Below are 23,800 nucleotides of genomic sequence, written 5' to 3' on the forward strand. Positions count from 1 at the left end.
AATGACACCTAATCGAAACCACCGAGCCATCTCCCAATTTACTCGAGCCACGCCCGAGCCACTTCGAGCCAATACCTAGCTAACTCATCTAGGGACCCTAATGTGCAAGCCCAGCCCAAAAAAACCGGCCCTGGCCCGCTCAAACACCTTCTGCCCCTCAACCCAATTTCTGCACAAGGCCTGCGCTCCACTCTTCTCACGGCTGCTGCTACTGTCACTTGGCGTGGATGCTTCTACTCATGCCACCACCGAGTCCAACCCTTTCTAACCCTCCCTAGACCATGGCCAGCCCCTACCCAGACCAGCCCATGCCCTGAGCCGCGCGCCTGAAGCACTGCACATGACAGCAGTTCTTGTGCAGCACAAGCCTCACTCACGTTTTCTTGATTTCTCTCGAGCCAACAGCTAGCCCTTCACTCCAGCCCCTATCCCAACCCTGGGCCACCTTCTCTAGACCCTAAAGGACCTATCATAACCCAGCCCTGCCCCCTGGCCGAGCCCCTCCTCCCTGCCAAAGTTTCTGAAACCAGCGCATGTTTCCTTGGGCTCTCGGGTGGAGTCCTCTTGTTTCAGGACTCCTCCCAGCCCTCAATCTCGAGTCCTAGCTTTGCTAGGACTCTATCCTAGACTCAACCAAGCCCCTAGCCAGCCCCGAAGCCAAGCCAAGGTCAGCCCTCCCCCTTATCCAAGAACCCGATCACCCCATGCACAAGACAGCAAATTGGCTTCTACGGGTGTTCTTGTTTTATTGTGCAGCGTTTCCTTGTGTATCTAGGATTCTAAAGCTTCGCATAAACATACTTTATTATCCTCCTAACATGGCAGCCCCCTTAGATACATAAATTTCATGAATTTGGAATAAACAAACACAAGTTTACCACATGTATATGAAATAGTCCGAAAATATTCATAAGAAAATCATAATTTTCATGCAAAGATAATTTAAACAATATTATGATGTGGTGGATGAGAAAAAGAAGATTAAGGCGTGCCTTTGCGTTTTAAACGCACGAAAAACCGATGACGACGAAGAACGGAGGGACGACTTTGGCTTGCTTCTCTTTAGAACCCTTCGAAAATCTTAAAAAGAATTGTGCAAGTGTGCCGTGAGTTGCAAGGGAGGGGGAGAGGAGTTTTCAGAATTGAAAACCTTGTGGCCGATTGTTTTTGAGTCAAAGTGAAGGGTTTGAAGTGATTTTAACATATTATATACTAATTAATCCTTTAATTAGGCTTAAGCCCACTAAGCCCTCACATTAGGCCCACTAAGCCATAAATTAAAGCCCAATTAAATTAATTAGATTTTAAATAAAATATTAACAAAGTTTTCTTTTAAATAAAAATGTGAATTTAATAGCCGGAATACCCAAAAGCTCGAATTTTATTTGAAAATCCAATACCGATAAAAATTACGTTCCGGCGTATAAAATCACCTCACAACCTCTATTTTTCGAAAATAACTTTAAAACATCGACCGCATTTTAAATAATTAAAAATAACTATTTAATAAAAATCTTTTACATTTTTCAGCCCTCGATCCCCGTTCCTCGATCGTCACTTTGAATAATCCTAAAAATACCATTTTATGCAATCATGTAGAAAATATAATTTAAACATATCAATATGCACCACATAAATAATTAATGCAATTAAAACATTTAATTAGAATACAAAGGAATTTAATAATTGCGCGCATGCGTTTTGCGTGGACTTTAAATTTTCGGGGCGTTACACTATGACTCCTACTAATTAGTGTTTCGATAGGATACTCCAAACCTATTAATCAAAAAATCCATAATTGTGGTTTCATCATAATCCGGATCGACGATCAAATATCATCGATGTGACGAGAGTAAACAACTCGTTGTAATGATACAAATTCAAACTTTTTGAAACCACTTATTCAAAATTCAAGTGGTAAAAGTCAACTCGGTCCAAGTCATCTTTATCAAGTCAACCAATCAAAAGATAGCTTGGTCAAAGTCAACTTGTAAGGTCCGGGAAATTTAATTTGCGTAAACGAAATGCATGCAATCTAGGGGTTTTATTTATATGATGTGTTTATTTATTTTTATTCATTTAATGCACAATTATTTCATGATAGGACTCATTTCACGATTATTTTAAAAGTTCACGCATTAGAATTTCTAGATGCATTTCGCGCTCGATCGAGGAATGGAGACCGGAGAATTATCAGGAAAAGTATTTTTACTACATATTTAATTTTTATTTATTAAAATAAGGTGTTTTAAGAGTATTTTTCAATAAATAATGGGCTTTGTTGGGTACTCTTACCTGTCAGAGCATATTTTTACTCGGTACGCAAATTTTAATGATTCGGAGAACTTTTGAGGGTTCGGGAAATATTTTTTAAAAAAGGTACCAAAACGAAATATTTTTCGGGAAATTTTGGGCTTGTTGGGTTGGTTTTATTACTAAATGAGCTCAAAACCCTTTTTTATTTTCATTAGGGCCCATTAGTGTAATGACATTTGACTTAATTTAAATAAACCTGACCCTAACCCTACTTATGTGTCTCGGCCACCCCTCCCCCTCACATATCAGCCTCCCCTTCGGTTTTACAGCAAGAAACATAGCAGCCACATTGGTTCGTCCATGAAAAGTCGAAGCAAGCTCCTTCCCCACTCCTCCGACGCTTCCCCGACTCGTTCTTCTTCAAGTTTTCGGTCATTTATCATCGAGGCATGCCATGTACTTTCATTTTTGCATCATTCATGTCATATACATGCAGTTTGTGTGCTTCATGTGTTTAATGTTCGTTCCTTGCATGATAGAGGGTTTATGTTATCAGTTGTTGCGATTTTTCATGAAAACCTTTCACCAACTCACGATTTTCTTATCATGATGCAGGGGGATTCCGAGCAAGGTTATTTAGGGGCTGAATGTGTCGAGAAACATGCTGTCAATAGGCTGTAGTCACGGCATGGTGCTGTACACTAGGCCGTGAGATGTAGGGTTGCATTTGGTTCGGTTTTTTTTTTTGGGGGGTGGGGGGGATCGCGTGAAATGAGTTGGGTCTGGCGGTGCAAGGGACGATCCAAGGCTTAGACCAGAATCTAGCGGGTCTGATACATGGCTGAGGATGGATCAGAAGCTGCCAGAGCCACCCCTGAAGCCGATCGATCATGGAGTAGAGGGGTTGGTCGCGGGTTGTGTTTTCTTGGGGACTAGCAACTGAAAGTTAGTTGCGGCTTGCATGGGGGTGTGGCCATGGGTCCAGCAGGTCCAAAGGGATCCTAGGGTGGTATAAGTGAGGTTGGTTAGTGGCTGGTCCGATTGGTCGTGAGCTAGGTGCGAAATTATGGATCTTGGTTGCATTAGGGTTCGATCGGGGCACTTGCTGGAAATTCCAGCACGTGTGGCCTCATTTTCGTGGGTCATAGTATGCTGAAATGTGAGGTTTAGGGGCTGGTATGATGTATTTTAGGCATGGTTTAAGTTTGGAATAATTTGGTGAAGTTTTAGGTCGATTCAGGTTAAAACCAAGACCCCGATTCAAGTTTTTAAACGAATCGGTTAAGTTTTGTAATGAGCTCGAGTTTATGTCTAAGAAACACTTTTAATTATGTTTTGGGATGTTTTAAGGAGTTCGGTAAGATTCGAGTCGAAATTTAGAGGTCCAGGGGTAAAATGGTCATTTTGGGTTTCCAATGGCAAAATGGTCACTTTGCACCCGAGGTGAGATTTTAGTCCTGGCGGTGCCCTGAGCACAAATTTATCATGTTTTAAATGTTTAAGCATTAGGTTTATGATTTTTATGTAAATATAAAAATACAGTGCATGCTTGGTTTCAAGGAAAATTTACGTTTATGCATGTTTTTATTAAGTGGTGAACATGATGACACGTTTTGAAGGATGTGATTTGGTTGTGACTAACACGATTATATAAGATATTATGAGCTGAGGCCAAGGATCAGTGGACGAGTAAATGAGTCGAAGTAAAGTACTAATATTACAGTTGTAGATATAGGTATTTTGATTGTCTCGGTGTTTTCCTGAACTGTAAGCACTAATGGTTTTTTTTTTCTTCTAAGGGAGGATTGTTCAGTGCACCCATCACACATCTGTATGATCAAAAATTTTCATGTCTCTATCAATGAAAAATGGTACACAACATCACATATGCTAGTCTAGAGTTCGAACGACTTTTATCCTTTATTTTAGGTAGATGAATCGACTAAAAACAAATTTAGAATATACAATAACATTTAAATGTGTTTTATAATCGCCATCGTATGTACGATCTCATTGCACCATATTATATTCAAGGTTTTATTTATGCAGCTTGCTCGAGAATACAGATAAAGTAAACGCTGGAATGAATAAAATGTAAAATATTATTAAAATAAAAATCATTTGTAATATAAAAATCAAAAAAGCTCAAGCCCAAAAATGTCTTATTGGTAGGGATGTAAATGAGCCGAGCCGAGCCGAGCCGAGCCGAGCCGAGCAGTAGCTGGCTCGGGCTCGGCTCGAGCTCGTTACGAGCCTCGGGTTTGAAGCTCGAGCTCGGCTCGTTCGGAATTTATGAAGCTCGGGCTCGGCTCGAGCTCGACTTGTTAATGGCTCGTTTATCTTGTTTAATGAGCCTGACTCGGGTTCGCCAATAGCGACGGGTTTTGATTAAAAGCGTCGCTAATAGCGACGGGTAATGACACAAACGTCGCTAATAGCGACGGGTATTTACAAAAACGTCGCCGATCTGGATCGGCGACGTTTTTCTTAAACCGTCGCCAACGGTGTATAACCGTCGCCGATCTGATTGGCGACGTTTTTCTACAACTGTCGCAAATAGCGCTAGTTACAGACATCGTCGCCAAAAAGCGACGGTTATTTTAGACCGTAGCTATTATAGCGACAGTATGTCAAACCTGTCGCCATTAGCGACGGGTTTTATAAAACCCGTCGCTAATGTCGCGACGGTTTGAACAAAAATCGCCGCTAAATGTTTTTTTTAAAATGTTATAATTATTTAAATCTGAAATAAAAATATATTGTGTTGTATAATCGAAAAAAAATTAACAAAATTTGAGAAATGTAATCATATTATTAATCTGCAAATAATAATACAAGTGTTTCATACAAAATGAATCAGCCATGTAGCGCTACATCTCCTCCTGTGATGTTGATTTAAAATGAATCAAATTGAATTTTCTTAATGTAACGTTGATGAGAATAACGAAATTTAATAAGCTTACGTGGAGCAGGCGGGATCGCGTGTCCACGAAAGATCCATCTGCATGTCGATGTGTGTGAACGTATAGCTCCCATGACGTTGGATCTCTGCCATGTCGTGCTCGCTAAAATAAATTCAATAATTGTAAAACATTAACATTTATAATTAATGAAATATATATTTTTTCCAAAGTACAATTCAATAAATGTCACGAATATCGTCGCTCGAATATTGAACTTCTTCTATTTCACTTTCAGTTCAAATCAATTTTGTTGTCGTACATAACATTAACATCGGCTAGATTTTGAGACGATAAAAGAAATTGAGTTGAGATGTCATGAGGTCCACTTTCGTTGTTTTGAAATGCATCGTTCGCATCAATTTGATTATGCTCAGTATTTTGCTCAACATCAGTGACATAAGCTCGCCTACGTAGAGTACTCACATGCATCCAATCTGATTGTGCTCTCTTCGTTGTTGGATAAGTCAAATACACAACTTGCGAGGCTTTCGTAGGAAACACAAATGGTTCGTAGTATCCAAGACTCTTTTTTCGATTGACATCAACAATTTTGTACTTTTTATTAGGAAACACAAATGGTTTGTAATTTCGTCTAAATATGGTTTGTTCTGACATTTTTTTCGATTGTAAGGACAACGGATATATCTATTTAATAAACACTCAGGATGACTAAGTGCAAATGTTACAAACGAGTCTAAACGCGACAATTTATAGACAGTTTGCTAAAACCCTAAACCCTAAACCCCAAAACCGTTGCCATCAGCGACGGTTTGCTAAAACCGTCGCTTATATTAATCGGCGACGGTTTATTCATAACAGTCGCTATTATAGCGACGGTTTGATGTAAACCGTCGCTATAATAGCGACGGGTTTTAATAAACCGTCGCTAAATTTAATATGCGACGGTTTTAATTCAGACCGTCGCTATATAGCGACGGTTTATTAAAAAGCGTCGCTGATATTTCCGTTTTTTTCGCCCATCAACCACTTAAACGAGCCGAGCTCGAGCTCGAGCTCACGAGCCAACTAAACGAGCCGAGCTCAATTTTGAGCTCACGAACCTATTATCGAACATGTTCACGAGCTAACGAGCCGAACATCATTAATCTCAAGCTCGGCTCCACAAAATTGTCGAGCCCAAAATAAGGCTCGGGCTCGGCTCGATAAGCTTAACGAACGAGCCCGAACGAGCTTTTTAACGAGCCGAGATCCGAAAAACTCGCGAACAGCTCGGCTCATTTACATCCCTACTTATTGGGCACCTACTGGTATGATTCTTGTAAGCATGAAGAGGCATACACAAGTATATCAAACATGTTTCCTCAATTCCACAAACAACAAGAATTTAGACGGGAACATCCCTATCTACTTTGACTCAAGCTTCATATTTCCACCTCTAAACTCTTGGTTTAGCCACAGGAATAATGAGAAACAAACAATGGTAATCAATTGAATCTCTAAAAAACTTGTTCCTGAAAACCCATTTAATAAACAATCAACAAACGTCATAAAATTGAAAACTTTGATAAACGACATATTTGGCTTGAAGGAGATTGTAGTTTATTTATTTATTTCTTAAAAAAATTTAATTTCACGTATACAAGTTGTTTCAAGACTAATTCCGCTGCATCCAACGGATTAAATATTTATATAACATGAATATTCCCTCATTAAAATAATAATTAGAAAAAAACGATTCCCCTAAATCATATTAACAACGAAAAATTATTTCAACAAAAGAATAAATTATATAAAATCCAAAAAAGAAGCTCCTGCAAATATTTACAAGATAGAAAATTTCTAGGAATTCAAAGGAACAATTATAAGGATCTAAAGGGGTCTATCTGTAATCTGCTTCAAGGTTAAATGTCACTCTCAATGTAAATTAATGCCTGCAAATTTACAATTTGGAGCTATTTTTGTTGAAATTTGCAATCTTATGTACCAAAATTTTTTGGCATGTCCCTTTCTCTAATATCGTCATCTTCTGTCATATTTATTTCCAGCAAAATACACATCCTTCGGATGGGTTCAATTGCAAATTAGAAAATGTTGAAGTTCAAGGAAAAAGTAGATCCCCATGGGTAACCCAATGGACGAATCTTTGAGAGAATCCAGTCAAGCGTATATCTTCTGTGGCGGGTTCCTTTTCCTGAAATGTGAGAGAACCAATTACATAAACTGACAATCAACAAGATAAAAACTCGTGAGAAAGTCCTTTAATGTACATTAGCTTGCATCCCTGTGGTCTCTTTAAATTTTTTAGCTACAGTCTCGGTGTTACATTAGGTTCGGTGTTGACAAGTGGACTAACCTTCAAGAGGTTGGAGGAACTGGTCTCCGGTTTAATTTCACCAGACGAAAAACCAGTAGACAACGAGCCAATTAGGGTAGATCTGAAATCGACAAGACGTTGAATAGTATGTCAAACTGTTATAACTCCAGAAAATGCATAGTTGAACAAATGAAGGGGAAAGTAGTATCAAAGATATTAGTATTAATTACGTGACTAGAATTAGTAATGATAATAATTGAAGTTAGTAATTGGTTAATGGTTAGATTTAAGGCCTGGAATCAGAGTTAGCAGCTTTATCAATGGCTGGGATTAAACATACACAAAAAATCTTGTATTTTGCTTTCGCTGGACCACATTCCAGTAGCAAAATGTAACGAGAAATTTTCCCCCAAAAATCTCTTCCTTCACTAAACCCTATACTCCCTCACATTCTCTTAAATTATGGGAAATGGAACATAAGAGCAAATGGAGTATTGTTATCTAAACAATTATTTAAACAATTATTACCTCTCATATGTTTCCTCTTCACATGAATTTCCGGATACAGAAAGCCAATCAATGTCAAGAAAATTTGAGCAATTGAATGAATCTCCACGTTTAAATAAGTACATGTCATCAGTTTCGAGATACCGATCTGGTTGCATATCTGGAAAAAGCTGTATGCGAGACATTGAGGGGGTGTACCTGCATGAAGCAGTCTTCATTAGAAAGAGTGAACAATACAAACGGTATGAGCCAAACAACAACAGCTAACATGATGTCAAAGGCAAAACTACTTATTTTTTACAAAGAGAACAGCAAACACTCTATAGTTTCCTATTTAGTTGTCCAAAAATCTGGTCTTCCATTCATACTCCAAAAATTGCCAGGAATAAGATATATCATTAAGTTAAAACTTGCCTGGAAAAAGATACTTGACTTCCGCAAGTTGAGATCTCCGGAGTTGACTCAGAAAGACCCATGTCGCAGCTTTGAGTCTTTCCAGACAGTGGTTTGTTAGAATTACCCACGTTTTCAGCATTTGCATCTTCAATAGGTGAGTTGGTATCACACAGAATGTTTCCATCAGAGAGCGACCTTTTGATAATTGACCTATACACTCCAATAAAAGAGAATCAAGGCATTTTCGAGGACCCTACTTGTTCGACTACAAATAAGCATTGAAGATGTATAACCTCTCAACAAGTACTTCAACCAGGTGATACCTAACAATTTTGTTCAAATGAATTCTGTTTCTAGAAACAATTACCAGTTGACATACAAATAATTATTTAAAACATCTATCAGATGCTTATGCCTATATATTTCCTGTCAGGTCCATATACCAGTTGGGTAATAAAGATATTGCTGCCAAAGAAGGGAATAAGTGATCTGTAAGATGCTAATTTCACATAGAGGAAATCGAAGAAAATGCAAATGAAGATGACTGCAATACTATTAAAATTAAACTTCGTGAAATAGGATTTTGAGTATAAGTTAGATTTACAATGTTCTAAAACTGTACAAACAAATTTACAATGCCTAACCTAGTTTTAACTGCCACTTTGTATTAATTCGGTGTTTTAGATGAAGATTGAAAAAGGTAAAAGTCTAGAAATATCTTTTCATCTTGGCTTGAATATATTGGTGGTGAGTGGGTCACGTTCTCTTTAATGAAGTACTTTAGAGATGAATACTGTTAGGAAATGGAACTAAACAAGACATAGGAGCGTCCGATTAGCGAGCATTAGACTAACATTAAGCTCTCTTCAAGTACACAACACAAAGACTTGATCATAAAAAATACCTGGCATTTTCTTCAGTAAAATCAGAACCACGCCTTCCAACATCATAATGCTGATCAGAATCAAGTTCCCACAGAGCTGGTTTACCCTGCTGTGGCTGAAAATATCCCAAAAACCTGCTCATGGGAAGAAGTAAGCACTGCATATTAAGCTGGAAATCTGGTAATCTCGATAATTGTGATTCTAGAAATGGATTACACTCAAAATGTGCCTGAACTTATTTGGCAAGATAAATAAATTAGAACATGATCTTTTATTAAAAAAATTTAGGAGAACCAATTGGCTTACACATTAATGGCATCTTGTTTCTCAGCATCCATGTAAGTATTACTGTAATAGCGTTGAAGAGTTCTCAAAAACTCCTGGGATTGAGTTGCCGCTTTCCATTGACCTCTTCTTTCTGAAAATATCTGTTTGACATAGCAAATGTGGAATGCATATCAGGTGTGTCATGATTCTGAAGCAATAACATTTAATGCACTGATATGGATAAGAAAAATCATGGGCTTCAACTGAATAATCAAGAAGAAGATAAATGGAGGAAAAGGACACAGATGTACAACTTAATCACGGATTACAGCTTTTCCTCAGAGACAGTTGTTGATACACTTATGCAATGAAATGAGTCAACTCAAAGCATCATTACTGCGACAGTGCATGATATTTATTGATGTCATCGATCTGATGGAATGAACTAACTATCTCCCAGGTAGTGCAAATAGATTAACTATCAAGTTTCCAGCATTAAATAACTAAAACTTGAAATAAGCAATTTTGATGAGACATTGGCTTCATGCAAACAGAAGAATCCGCTTTCAGCTCTTCTGCAGGAAGATAATGATGAAATGAAACATAACCAAGCTACTAGTTCTTATATATCAAGGCAAGCAGACTAAGTTTTAACCATTGTTTTCTAACAAAAAGTTAAAGAATTTTGAAGTAGCATACAGAATTTTCTGAGTTTAAAATATGAAATCCTCTAGTCAAATGAAAAAAGATCCTCATTGCTCTACTAAAAGGTGAAAAATATGGATCTAACATTAATCAACTCCATTGTGGCCCATACTGATGGTCACGAGTAGCCGTAAATATTCTGAACGAAGGTTAAATGTTGAAATACGTCTTTTCTGTCACCTTATATTCATTAAGCAGAAATTTCATCCATAAACCATAAGCTGACTCATATTTTCAGCCTTTGAAGATAAATTATTTAGATTTCCCCAACTTTGGGAACAAAAGTATATGAAGTGAAATTTTCCACTCAACTTGTTCTAGTACAATCATAACCACATAACTTCTGAGCCATATCGTTTACCTTATTGTGTGCTGCAGATCCACCATATTGTAGAGCAAGGGTGTCACCCATCATCTCATAAATCTTCATTAAATCATTTGCCAAAGGGGAGTCTAAGTTGATGGTAGGAACATCAGTGTACCCAAAAGCATGCAGCTGATGACCAAGAGCAACCAGCCCATACACATACTGAGCAACATTTGTGCGATCCAGACAGTCAATGCAATTTGTCCTTAAAACTCCTTTTTGAAAGGCAGGGGGCTTGACAAAATGACTTCCATCCACGCAATCATTTTCCTTAATTTTGTCCTCTTCATCCAAGCTGTCAGAATCCTTGATCATATTGCATAAATCCTCATTGGCACAATTAACATCACAGTTATGACTGCATTGAAGTTGGCTGAAAAAGTTTCCACAGATGGTCAGACATGGGGAACACATAAGGAAATATTTCGCTCCAGGAGCTCAATAATCTGGGACCGCACAAAGATCCCCAAACATGAAATAAAACATCTTTTGGAGAATAATTCCGTATTCTATTAGGAACGACAAAAAAACATATGTGGGAGATGTCAGATGAGTCAAAGAAGCACAAATCCAAATAATACTAAGATAAGCAACACAATTGAAATCATAAGAGTTTGTGCCTGTATTACAAGCCATTGCATGTAACTTTGACAAAACGACCATTGGCACATTGATTTCTCTGAAGAACTAGAACTTGTAGATGGCAATTGCACCACCAAAGTAAACATAATTCAAGCCTAAATCAACCTCATGATCTCACACTGACAATTCCCAAGAAATACTGACTGGAATAAGAATGAAAAACTGTGTTTCTAATAGTGGAACTACTCAAATCAAACTCGGTCCACTAGTAAACTTCTTTTACCATGAAGATGGGTATACTTGACAGCAGAAGAATCCGGTCAACTCCAATGCATTAACAGCTACTTTGACTAAATATGCCAACACACTTGTTCCTTTGCTGAAAAATACACAAGAAAATAACCGAGTCCATTATATATAATGTGCAAAATGCATTGGAGCCAATAGAAATCAAGATTCGCAAACCTACGTTCTCGAGTATTTATTCAAGTCCCAGTGAAGGAACTTTAAGCAACTTTCAGGTGTGAGATCTTTATTAATAACCTCAATAGCATAAGCAAACTCTGCACGGAGAATAGATTCTCTAGGCTTCTTCTCACGAGTCTGACAATCACGAATTAAAGAAAATGGAAAATTAGAAATATGAAACAAAAATAAAGTCAGAGACTCAGAGGACCGAAAGCTGAGGAAGCATGCAAATGTTTGGAACACCAGTTCCTACCAAAATTACCTTAATCAAATTTAATATAATGATAGGATTCCCATATCTCTTGACAAGATTCCTGAAGTGAAGTTTAGTGGCTTCATAAATGTGGTCCTTCCTTGATACTAGAAGAAGATGTGGTGTAAGCATTAGAATGAAAAACAAACAATTTGAAATAGCCTTCAATTTTGTTGAGCCATACGTATAATATCAGGTTTGATATTTAACCGTGATGTCTCTTGTGACCAGAAAAGGGGTATTGATCCACGGTTCTGTACAACGGAAGACATCTGTATGGGACTTCCTTGAAGAGCCTCCTCGAGCACAATTTGTTCAGTCTCAACGTCATTTGCTACGCGTCCCTTCTCATTGACCCCCCGTTTCAAATATCTGAAACACAAAAGAGAGAAGGGACACGTCAAAGTATAATAAGGAAGAAAGAGAAGATTAGGTGTCTCATTTGTCATAATTTTTGGTCATCCATCAGACAAAAGTGCCTTGTAAGTTCCCTGTAGCAATACACTTGTTACAATATGTTAAGCTTAAGCCAATAATTCGTTGAATGTGTTTTGTTTCTTCTACATAAAATGATGTGTGTCGCGCTACAAGTATAGTACTAATTCATTCATTACAAGCAAAGTCATGAAAATTCACCAATCATAAATAATTGAAAACCTGGTTCCAGCATAATGACGAGATCTTCTAGAAATGAGAATAAGGTTGAAATAACACCCAGATATTGAAAGTTCAACCTGTTAGAAAGCATAAACAACACATAGGTCCACATGATTCCACAGAAAGAAGAAATATAAACATAGGGGCCAACAACATAATTGCTACACAACATACTACCAAAGAACGACAACAAATATAACCGCAATACATCCTCGAAAGTTTACTCTTAAAATTTTGACCTTAGATATAGAAAATCGTAGAGAAATCCAAAGTGAAGAAATATATTCTGAAAAACTCGACAAGGGCTAATCTATCATCACCATCAAGACCCAAAATAGTAAGCAGAAACATAACGCCGACCAGAGAATAATACTATAGAAATACTATCTTACAAAGACTTGAGTAGTGGTTAGAAAATTAACTCCAAACAGCCCTACTCTTAAGAAACTAAAAACTGTAATTACGCCCTGCTCTTAAGAAACTTAAAACTGTAATTACCTGCTTAAAGAATCCATAAAGTAATGCAATTGTCCAAATTGAATTCTTGAGCTGACTACGAATTCCGCGAGTCAAGAATGCATTCCAGACAAACATTGTCTCATATAGAGCTCGTCCCGTTTCGTGATTGCTCATGTTCTTTTGAAGACTAAGCATAAGATGGTAGGAGTAGCTAAAAAAGAAGTCCTTTGTAAGATCCACGGCCCGGAGAAGCTTCTTGTATCTATTAATCAACACAAAAGAGAAGGCAGAGACAAAATGCAAATAAATAGAAGTCCATTATATTGACCAAAAATTAAACTTAAATTCATTGCAGATTAAGTACCTAACAAAAAAGTAATATGCCCTGCTTAACCTCTGTAATACCTTTTTGTGTATCATGATAATACCTTGTTTTGTACAACATGGCAAATTAACATCACAACACATCATCATGTGCCCCTGCACTGTTACTGGGGGGAAAAGACTTGCAATGGTGCAACGAATATTGAACTATCGAAGGCTAACAAAATATTTATTTGAAGCATTCTCTGCTGTTTGAGCTCAAATAACAAAAAGTAAATATTCTAGTATGTACATAAATTAATTAATTTCACATGATCGGCATTGCGCTGAGCGATGCCTAGCAAACAATCAGAAACCACCACCAGCGTATTACTGGTCTAAAAATGCTAAACCATAGACTAACGAGACAAAATTAGAGAGAAACCTACATTAAGACATTAATCTACGCACCCCAAATGAGCATGCTTAATTTACAGTACAGTACTCTCCTAATATCATCACTTTACATTTACATGCAAAATCAGCAAAAACCTGTTCTCATTCCTAGAATAAGCCATATTTGATAGAACCGTAGCATTGGGGATAGGAATCATCTCGCTCTTGGCAATGGCATATACTGCATGACCACATATGGTGCCAATCTTCTTTCTTTTAGTGATAAGCAGCATGTAATAAGGTCCCAGAAATTTTATGAAACCTAAAACCACAGGAAAGCCATTAGTAAGTATCTGGGACAGAGATGGAGAGGAAAAGTTGCTTCTCGAGCTCAAACACATACAAATTTTAGGGTACGGAATCCTGAGAATATAACATACCGACAATTCCATAACAGGTGGTGACAAATTTAAGTCCACCAGTAGACATGTTTCCTTCATGTATTCTTCTCAGGAGGTCATAGCAATCACATTCTGAATACGTTGTTGAATCTTCAATGATGATCAGCTCAGTCTGTTCTAATCTGTTGATCTTTAAGACTTTCCAACAGATTCTGTTTTTGTCCCGTCCAACCATATAAAAGTTCTAAATTGAAACGAACATAAATAGTCTCAGCATATTAGAATGAAAATTTAACAAGTGACAACTTCTGACTACTTCCTATGTAAAGGAGAAACAAGAGAAGATGTTGTAAGACAGAACTAATTCAACACACGTGTAAGTTTGAAATGGGAGAAACAAAGCCATATGAAGCTACCATACATATACAATGACAAAAAAAAAAAAAAAGCAATCCCACTCTAGTTGCAAATACCGAATAGATAAAATAAAAAGGGGTTCGTTAGGTTCATAACAGCCATTTCAACGGCACAGAAATGTCGAGTTAAAAATCCCAAATTTAGAAATGTTCAGCAATATAATTACAAATTTAAAACAAAAATCAAACTGCAAACATATAAAGATATTGGAATCAGCATTACTCTTATTGTACGAAAACTAGAAACCATCATAATAATTAACTGGGCCCTGTATGAAAATAAATGTCAGGCATACAACCCTAGACTTCACCTTCCTTTCTAACATTCAAATGAGCGCTTTCCTTTTGTTTTCCTTTTGTTTTCATCCTTGCCAAATAAACACAAGATACAACTGCCCATAGTAGCTTCGTCAATTTTTCCTCACAAGATCAATTCCTTTTTATTATATTACGATATATATCAATTTCGCATAACCTTGTGGTGTCACCACGTTTAGTGTTGATGGTTCACAAAATTTTGATTATAATAATTTGGTTCAAGCTTCCTGATCATGTAATTGTTCTTTCCTCTCTCCATTTGTTTTCTCATCCATGGTCTAGGCAACAGATTTCATACCTAAAAGGTCAAAATTACTGCCTACGATCCATGTGAGAAACACGAGATGCATTTACTTTCTGATACACCTTTCACTATTTTATTTGAGAAGTCCATATTTATTAATTTGGTGCCAAAAGTGGTCATAGGTGCAAACGAGAAATAACATCTTCCATCCTTACCAGCTTAAAGTAAATTAAATCAAAACAGAAATATATAGAGGAATCAGAAATAGGATTCCTCGTGAAGTTCTAGAAAAGTGAAGCATGTACACAGTTATCGGATCATGGAAAATTAAGAGCTAATACTTAAGACTTAAAATAATGTTGGACAGGTGTCCAGTACAATAAAAAGCCTGAAGTTTTTCAAGGTAACAGGCTTAAATAAACCAATTTTAACAAGGTTATATTCACTTATTTCAATAAGAATGAATTATGGGCATGGCTAATTCTTCAATTCAAACACAAGCAAAGAGAACAACTTTGTACACATACTTATTTACATGTTAAAAGTACTGTTTTAAAGCTGTATCAGCTAATTGTAGGGAAACACTTCTATTTCCACTCACGCAATAATCATGCAACATGCATACACGTCCTCACGTACCAAATTTTCATCTTTCTAGGGTTTCAATCATGGTTTGAGAATTTCACTGCCGCATATATACTTGCAGTTCCAGTTGTATCCCACCTCCAGCAATCGACAAGATTTCATGCTAGTAATTCTATATTTTCGTCTATAAGTTATCCAACTTTACTAAAACTCGTATAAAAAAATGGCTGGATGTCAAGTTAAGAGGCTTGAGCGATTGAGTTTGCTCCAAGCCACCAACATCCCAAATGGCTTTACACTATGTAATAATACCAATTAGCTTTTTAGAGAAATTTGGGCAAAGATCACCATATTCCAGAAAATTTATCGCGAAAAATGCGAAACGAACATGATAAGGAAACCTCTGGATTTTTCTAAATCGCAGAAAAAAAGACTATCTATTTATAGCAATTATCAAGATCTTCCAGGATCGAAATCTACTGTGATGATGGACAAGTTTTTCAAATTTTAGGTTTTACATGAAGCTAGCATTTGTTAGGGAATAATAGTAGCCATAAGAGATTCAAGATCCAATTTTTGGTTGAATTTCAGTCTTCAATCACCGACCATTGAGCAACATCATACATGCTTCCTTACCAGGGAACAAAAAATCATGCTTAAACAACAACACATCAACAAAGAAGCAAGATAAAACGTAATCCATGGGAGGCCAAGAGGAGATCAAAACAATTCAGTTACAAAATCATACCGACGATGTCTCATAAAGCCTGAACTTCTGCAAATAGCCGCGGCTGCCAAGGTGCTGCTCATTCTCTAAAGCCATGCTTCCCGTCCCGAGCCTTGTGTGCCCGGGCTTCAATCAAGTAATCAGCGCATAAATTAACCAGAGTCAACTCTGCTTTACAAACCCTAGATTCCTCCAACAAAGCACACCATACAAACATTCATACATACATATACATACATATATATTTAGACACCAGAGTCCACTCCTCATACGACTCAACAAGTTCAATGCATTGAAACTCCGATAATATAGCTAAATTAACTACAATGAGGCTAGTCTCAAACAATCCAGGAAATAAACAGCAAAGAAAATCCAAAAAAAATTAAGAACAAAACAACAAAATAATCTTACACAACAACGACACTAATTGAAGCAAATCGGAGAGAGAAACTCAGATGTTCTCAGGTGTAGATCGAGAGGACAATGGGAGAACCAGAGCTACTACGTTGACAGCCCCTGCCCAAATTGTATGTAGCATCAGTATATATATATATATATATATATATATATATATATAGTGTGAATAAAATATATTATGTATCAGTGTGTATCAGTGTGTGTGTGTGTGTGTCTATATATATACTATATGTATATATATATATATATATATAGTGTGAATAATAAATATATTATGTATCAGTGTGTGTGTGTGTCTATATATATATCTGTATATATATAGTGAGAATAAAATATATATGTATATAAAATTGCCTACAATGATTGGGGATTCGTTGTGTGTATTAAACCGAGTATTAAACAGCTGCTGCAAAGTCAAATTTTCAAATTGGAAAAATATAATAACCGTGGAGGAGTTTATTACGAGTTATTAGGCTCACCAATAAAAAAAACAACTAATAACTGCTTTGTTTGAAATCTCCATTTTTGGAATCAGATCGAGCCTGCCTGACTTAATCCATACTAGTTACTTTGCACACACGTTGCGTGTGTAACGCGTGTGTACAATCTTTTTTATCATTATCGATGGACTAAAGTGAAAATTGACAAATTATGGAGGGACTAAATTGATATTTGAATGATTGAAATAAAAATAAAAGTGGATGTTGAAATAAAAAAACAAAAAAACAAAAGTGTAATATTACTATAACTGTAAGGGTAAAACTGGGAAAAAAAAGATGGTGTCCTCCTTGGTAGTTTTTATAAGGTGCTCAGCCTTAATAAATAGTATAGAAGTAGATATGAACGATGAGACCGTCTCAAAGATCATAATCTGTGAGACGGGTCAATCATATCCATATTCACAATAAAAAGTAATACTCTTAGCATAAAAAGTAATACTTTTTCACGGGTTACTCAAATAAGATATTCGTCTCACAAATACGATCCGTGAGACCATCTCACACAAGTTTTTGTCTACATGAATAGGTCTCTTGTGAGACGATCTCACGAATCTTTATCTGTGAAACGAGTCAACCCTACCGATATTCACAATAAAAAGTAATAATATTAGTATTACAAATAAGAGATATGTCTCATAAAATACGACTCATGAGATCGTTTCACACAAGTTTATACCTTTATACATCGTACTTTTTACCAGATAATGAATCTATCTTGAGACTCGAACGCAAAATCTTGTTGGTTTAAATTCATTTTCATAAGCTATGTTGCAATTCTTACCTAATTATGTTGGCTGTACAAATTATATCAGTATTCCACATAAAAATTCAAAAAAGTGAAAAACACTCTAGCATTTTTAAAAATTCGGTATAGAAACCCCTGCTAATGAGTTTAGTGCGCTTGATTTTTTTTAAATTACGGTTAAATATTATTGATTTAAAAAAAAAATTGAAGATATAACAGAGAGTGTTTGCAAAATATTATATTTTGGAGATGTGATCAAATTTATAGATATGAATGAGTAGTGAAAAATTGAAATCATAAGTGAGTAGTATTTGTCTCTTTGATAAATAAGTTATTTTAATATTAATTTTTTTTCTGAAATCATTTTCAGAAATATAATCAATATATCACTAGTTTTTAAATTTTAATTAAATAAGCAGAAACTAACGAAAAAAGTGTGCTTAAATAAAATAGAAAACATATTTTCCAAAAATCATTTTTCAGTTATTATAAGCACACACTCAGTATATTAGTTTTTTTGTGTTATTTTATTTATGTCTTTGTACTTTTAAAAAAAACATGTGCAATTAGCACATTATATATACCATTTTAATACATGTGTATTGTACTTTATCTAAAATTAAAGTAACCTATATTGGTCTAGCATACTGGAATATATCATTTTAAGCTTGTTGCCACTGCAGACTTGCCATTTCTTAGTCAAATGAGCGAAATACTTAGATGTGAATGCATAGCATGTACGCAATCATATTCGTTAAAATCAATCAATGGTTTCTTTAAAATTAACATTATCAATAAATACTCATATTTAGTAGTACTCGTTTCTAGATGAGAACATCTAAAAAATAAATCGATTTGATTTCCGCCACAAGCACCATGAATCCGTGACTGATATCGGGTTATTCGAAAATAGAAACTTCTGAAATAAATGTACTAAAATTTTGTACCAACTTGTAATTAACTCGTAATCATTGTAATAAACATGTAGGCATCTTATCATATTAAGTTAAATTTTACATTAAATTCGACAATTTGAATTCAAATTCAGTATTTATAATGTGGTCCTTCAATTATTTGGGTGTTATTAAGTTACAGTACATTAAAAAAATTATATTGAAGAAACATTAAATTCACCAATTTGAAATCAGATTTCATGTAGTTATTCAGTTGCTTCTATCTTACTTTTAGAGTACAGCACACGAAAAGGAAAATACTAACGTTCTTTCTAAATCATATTATTGTTATGAAAAAGTAAAAATTTATAGTAAAAAATAAAAATATCAAACTCTTAAAATTCTCAAACTACACACTTTATAATATTTTTCTCTCAACTCAATTGTGATTTTTTTTCAAAAATGAAATATCTATTTATAGAATCTCTTTACAAATAATCCAAAAATAAATTCATCATTACATACATCATCACACACTAATTTTCAATATTTACAACTCTTCTTTTCAACATTAAAATATTCAATACACATGTTTTAAATATTAATTTTCAACATTCCCCTTGTGATGATGATCATAATGATTGTCTTCATTACGTGTTTTTATATTCCCTCGTTAAAAACCTTACTAGGAAAAATCCATTGGGATAAAAACCATAGTAAGGGAAAAAGAGTGCAGTCACGTAAACTCCCCCTCATATTGACACGAAAAATTCTTCACATATTTCGTAGATTGTGCATCCCAATATTATATATGTGCTTTCTGAATATTGTCGTAGGAAGTGCCTTTGTGAAGAGATCTGATGAGTTTTCACTTGATTGAATATGACGAACATCAATATATTTATTCTTCTCAAGCTCCTTGATAAATGCGAAGAACTTAGGAGGAATATGTTTAGTTCGGCCGCTTTTTATGTATCATTCTTTCATTTAAGCAACACATGCAACATTATCTTCATAGAGTATCACCGGTTTTTCGTCGAATGATAATCCGCATGAGATTTGGATATGTTGGCTCATTGATTTTAACCATACACATTCAAGGCTTGCTTCATGTAGTGCAATAATATCGACATAATTTGATGAAGTTGTTACGAGTGTTTGTTTCTGTGAATGCCAAGAAATTGCAATGCCTCCACGAGTAAACACATATCCAGTTTGAGAACGTGCCTTGTGTGGTTCAGATAAGTGTCCAGCATCGGCATAACCAATTATACTTGGATTAGCATCTTTTGAATTCAACATTTCCAAGTCTGTCGTTCCTCGTAGATAACGGAATATATATTTAATTCCGTTCCAGTGTCTCTTTGTTGGATATGTGTTTAATCTTGCCAATAAATTTACGGCAAAAGATATATCAGGCCTTGTACAATTTGTAAGATACATAAGGGCACCGATAACACTTAGATATGGTACTTCTGAACCAAGAATATCTTCTTCATCTTCACATGGACGGAATAGATCTTTTCTATGTTTAATGATCTAACAACCATTGAAGTACATAAAGGATTTGATTATCCATATTAAAATATTTAAGGATCTTTTTTGTATAATTTTTCTGGTGAACAAATATTCCACATTCTTTTTGTTCAATTTGTAAACTCAGACAATACTTGATTTTTCCAAGATCATTCATTTCAAATTATTCCTTCAAGTATGACACAACTTCTTGAATTTCCTTATTTGTTCCAATGATGTTTAAATCATCAACATATACAACAATAATCACGCATCCGGATGTTGTTTTCTTAATGAAAACACTAGGGCGTATTGAATTATTTACATATCCCTTTTTCATCAAGTGATCACTTGGCCGATTATACCACATTCAGCCGGATTGCTTTAACCCATATTTGTAATTTCACAGAATAACATTATCTGGGTTTTGAACTTTGTGCTTCAGGCATCTTAAATCCTTCAGGGATTTTCGTATATATATATATATATATATATATATATATATATATATATATAATATATATATATATGATACTGCTAAGCTAATCAAATACTGAATTATATCACAGGAGAATACGTTTTTTCATAATCAATTCCAGGCCTTTGAGAAAAACCTTGCTGCAACAGGTTGAGCTTTATATCTTACTATTTCATTTTTCTCATTTTGCATTCGAATAAAAACTCATTTGTATCCAACAGGTTTTACACCTTCAGGTGTAAGGACTATATGTCCAAAAACATTACGTTTATTTAGCGAATCTAATTCAACCTGGATGACATCTTTCCATTTATCCAATCCTTTCGATTTTTACATTCACCAAAAGATTTTGGTTCATGATCTTCATTATCATAACAAAATATATCATCAATTTCTTCTATATCTTTTCGATTCCATATTTTTCTAGTATTAATATAATTGATAGAGATTTCACGATTCTCGTCATTTTACTGGTTCTGACAGAACATTTTCATCATCATGTGTTTCTTCAGTAACATCATTCTCTATTTTGTGATCATCATGTGTTTCTTCAGGAACATCATTCTTTATTTTGTAATCATCGTGTTTCTCTATGAATTTTCTTTTTCGAGGATTTTTATCCTTGGAACTGATTGGCCTTCCATGCTTCAGGCGTTTTATGACATCATGAGTTATTTCAATTTATTTCTTTGGAATTTCAATTCGAGCAGGAGCATTTACATCATGTATATATGATTTAGTTACCCATTTTGCGTCTGTAAATGCATTTGGTATTTGATTTGTTGTTCTTTGCAAGTGCACAATTTATTGTACATCTTTTTCACATTGTTTTTTTCTTGGATCCATATGTAACAATGATGGTACATACCATGTAATTTCTTTTTCAGTATGTTTCTTGTCTCCCTTTAACATTGGAAAGATTTCCTCATTAAAATGACAATCAGTAAAACGTGTTGTGAACACGTCACCTGTCTGAGGTTCAAGATGTCGAATGATTGATTGACTATCATAATCGATATAAATTTCAATCTTTCTTTGATGTCCAATTTTCTTTCGTTGAGGTGGTGCAATAGGCACATACACCATCATCCAAAAATTCTCATATGAGAAATGTCTGGTTCTTTACCAAATGCAAGCTGCAATGAGGAATATTTACGTAGTGCCCAAAGTCAGTACATGTATAACTCATGCATTTATTTAATTATTAAAGCATTTATTTAATTTTAAAATGAGTGTTAATGGTGCAATGATTTATTAAATTCAGTATTTTAAATTAATTATGCCTGTGTGATGCACGTTAAAATGTTTTTCGAGTTTCATGTTTCAGGCGATTATTCGAAACGGGATCGAGGAAAAGACCGGTGACGATTTTGGTAATCTAAATTGTGGTGTTTTATTTAAGTTGAGGTTGGTGTATTTTTAAATAATTATTAAGTTTAGCATTTTAAATCCTAGCTTATTTATTAAGTGGATTTAAGAGTTTAAAACTTTTAAAATTAGCATTTTTTGTGGATTTTATTTTATTAAAGAGAATGTTATAAAATTAGTGTGTATTTTATTTCAATTAAGGAAATTGAGTGAGTTAGAGTTTTATTAACTTTAAATTAGTGGTTAAATTTTAATTAAGCAATTTTCACTCCCTAGATTACTACCTAACTCACACACACACATTTTTACACACACTAATCATCGACACAACACACACACATATTTTCAATTCAGAGTTTTATTTTTGAGAGAGCAAAACCTAGGACTCTTCCACATTCAGCAGCCGCCCCTATCCCTCTGTTTTTCCAGCAAGGTTTTGTTGTGTTTCTTCAAAGAAATAGTGTCACGTTCGTCTCGGATCAACCTCGCATATTTCCCCGCTTATGTATCGTCGTTTCGGTAATGCTAAAGATTTAAAGACACGTATATTCTGCTATTTCTGCATCGATCTTGTCATATTATGTGTTGTGTTATTTCTATGCGTAAAAATTCATGTGTGACGTTCGTCGTCTGAGCGAAAATTGGTTTGGATCAGTTTTGAAATAATTTTAAATCTGAAAACTCGTTTTTACTGTCTTTTTAAATACTGCGATTTTTCGATCGTGATTCTGAGAAAACTTTCAACACGAAAATATATAACTTTTCGATACCTTAGATTTGACAGTAAATTCGAAATATTTGGATAAAAATTGAGTGAGTTATGGTGTTTTTCGTGGGACTGCTCAAACTGCGTTTTCAGGAAATTATGATATTGATACGTTCTTGAAGTTTTATGGTTGCAGGCTTTGTTGGGGATCGACGGGTGATCAGTTGCTGCGTTTAGGTATGCTTAGTATGATGTGGGTTGGCATTTGGATTGTCGGTTAGTGTCGATAGGCACTTGAATCCATTAGAAGATGTAGGAAACGATTTGGTGTCAATTGCTATGTTTTTGATTGGTATGTGTAGTAGGGTGGACGTCGTTGCTTTGGGATGTTTGTACATGTTTGGTTCAATGTTATGGTTTGCTAAGATAGGTCTCGGGGTGTCGGTTCATGTTCCGTACAATCGAGTCTAGATTGATAAGCATTGCATGTATTGAATATTCGTGAGTTTTCATCCAGCAAGGGTACACGGACCCTTAAACGGGGTTCGTGCCTTCGTTCTCTTCTTGGTGCCATCCTTGCGAGCCGACATGGACCCCCACATGGACTAGGGCACAGGGTCCGTTCCTTTGTTTTCTCTCGGCGTCAAGTTTGCGCACACACATGGACCCCCACACGGACCAAGGCACGGGGTCCGTGCCTTCCCTTTCTACCACGACACATTTCACCGCACGGACACGGACCCGGAGCC

The 23,800-nt window shown here is 35.5% G+C and overlaps 1 protein-coding gene across 2 annotated transcripts; it reads right to left on the reverse strand.

Annotated features, from left to right (window-relative positions):
• Positions 1-7,118: 7,118 nt before the first annotated feature.
• LOC140830398 (phosphoinositide phosphatase SAC2-like) lies at positions 7,119-16,951 on the reverse strand. 2 transcript variants are annotated; one of them, XM_073193679.1, is made up of 17 exons: positions 16,841-16,951; positions 16,451-16,555; positions 14,179-14,383; positions 13,895-14,060; positions 13,079-13,301; positions 12,581-12,657; positions 12,108-12,295; positions 11,933-12,030; positions 11,672-11,805; positions 11,486-11,581; positions 10,615-10,993; positions 9,588-9,709; positions 9,302-9,415; positions 8,416-8,607; positions 8,023-8,199; positions 7,534-7,615; positions 7,119-7,371 (listed from the first exon to the last, which is right to left on the reverse strand). In XM_073193679.1, the coding sequence occupies exons 2-17, from the start codon at positions 16,523-16,525 to the stop codon at positions 7,279-7,281; spliced, it is 2,421 nt and encodes an 806-aa protein (XP_073049780.1). In that variant the 5' UTR covers positions 16,526-16,555; positions 16,841-16,951; the 3' UTR covers positions 7,119-7,278. The 2 variants fall into 2 exon arrangements, with proteins under 2 accessions (XP_073049780.1, XP_073049773.1); XM_073193672.1 differs by having other exon boundaries at positions 16,451-16,945.
• Positions 16,952-23,800: the final 6,849 nt, after the last annotated feature.

Source organism: Primulina eburnea, chromosome 1 (assembly GCF_022965805.1).
Source record: "Primulina eburnea isolate SZY01 chromosome 1, ASM2296580v1, whole genome shotgun sequence".
Taxonomy (NCBI): Eukaryota; Viridiplantae; Streptophyta; class Magnoliopsida; order Lamiales; family Gesneriaceae; genus Primulina; species Primulina eburnea.

Coding starts and splice junctions, on each gene's coding strand:
- LOC140830398 (XM_073193679.1), bottom strand. CDS start 16,525: ATGGCTTTAGAGAATGAGCAGCACCTTGGCAGCCGCGGCTATTTGCAG. Junction 9,416..9,587: donor AAACAAGATGCCATTAATGT/GTAAGCCAATTG, acceptor TCCCATGAGCAG/GTTTTTGGGATATTTTCAGC. Junction 8,200..8,415: donor AGTCAAGTATCTTTTTCCAG/GCAAGTTTTAAC, acceptor TGCTTCATGCAG/GTACACCCCCTCAATGTCTC.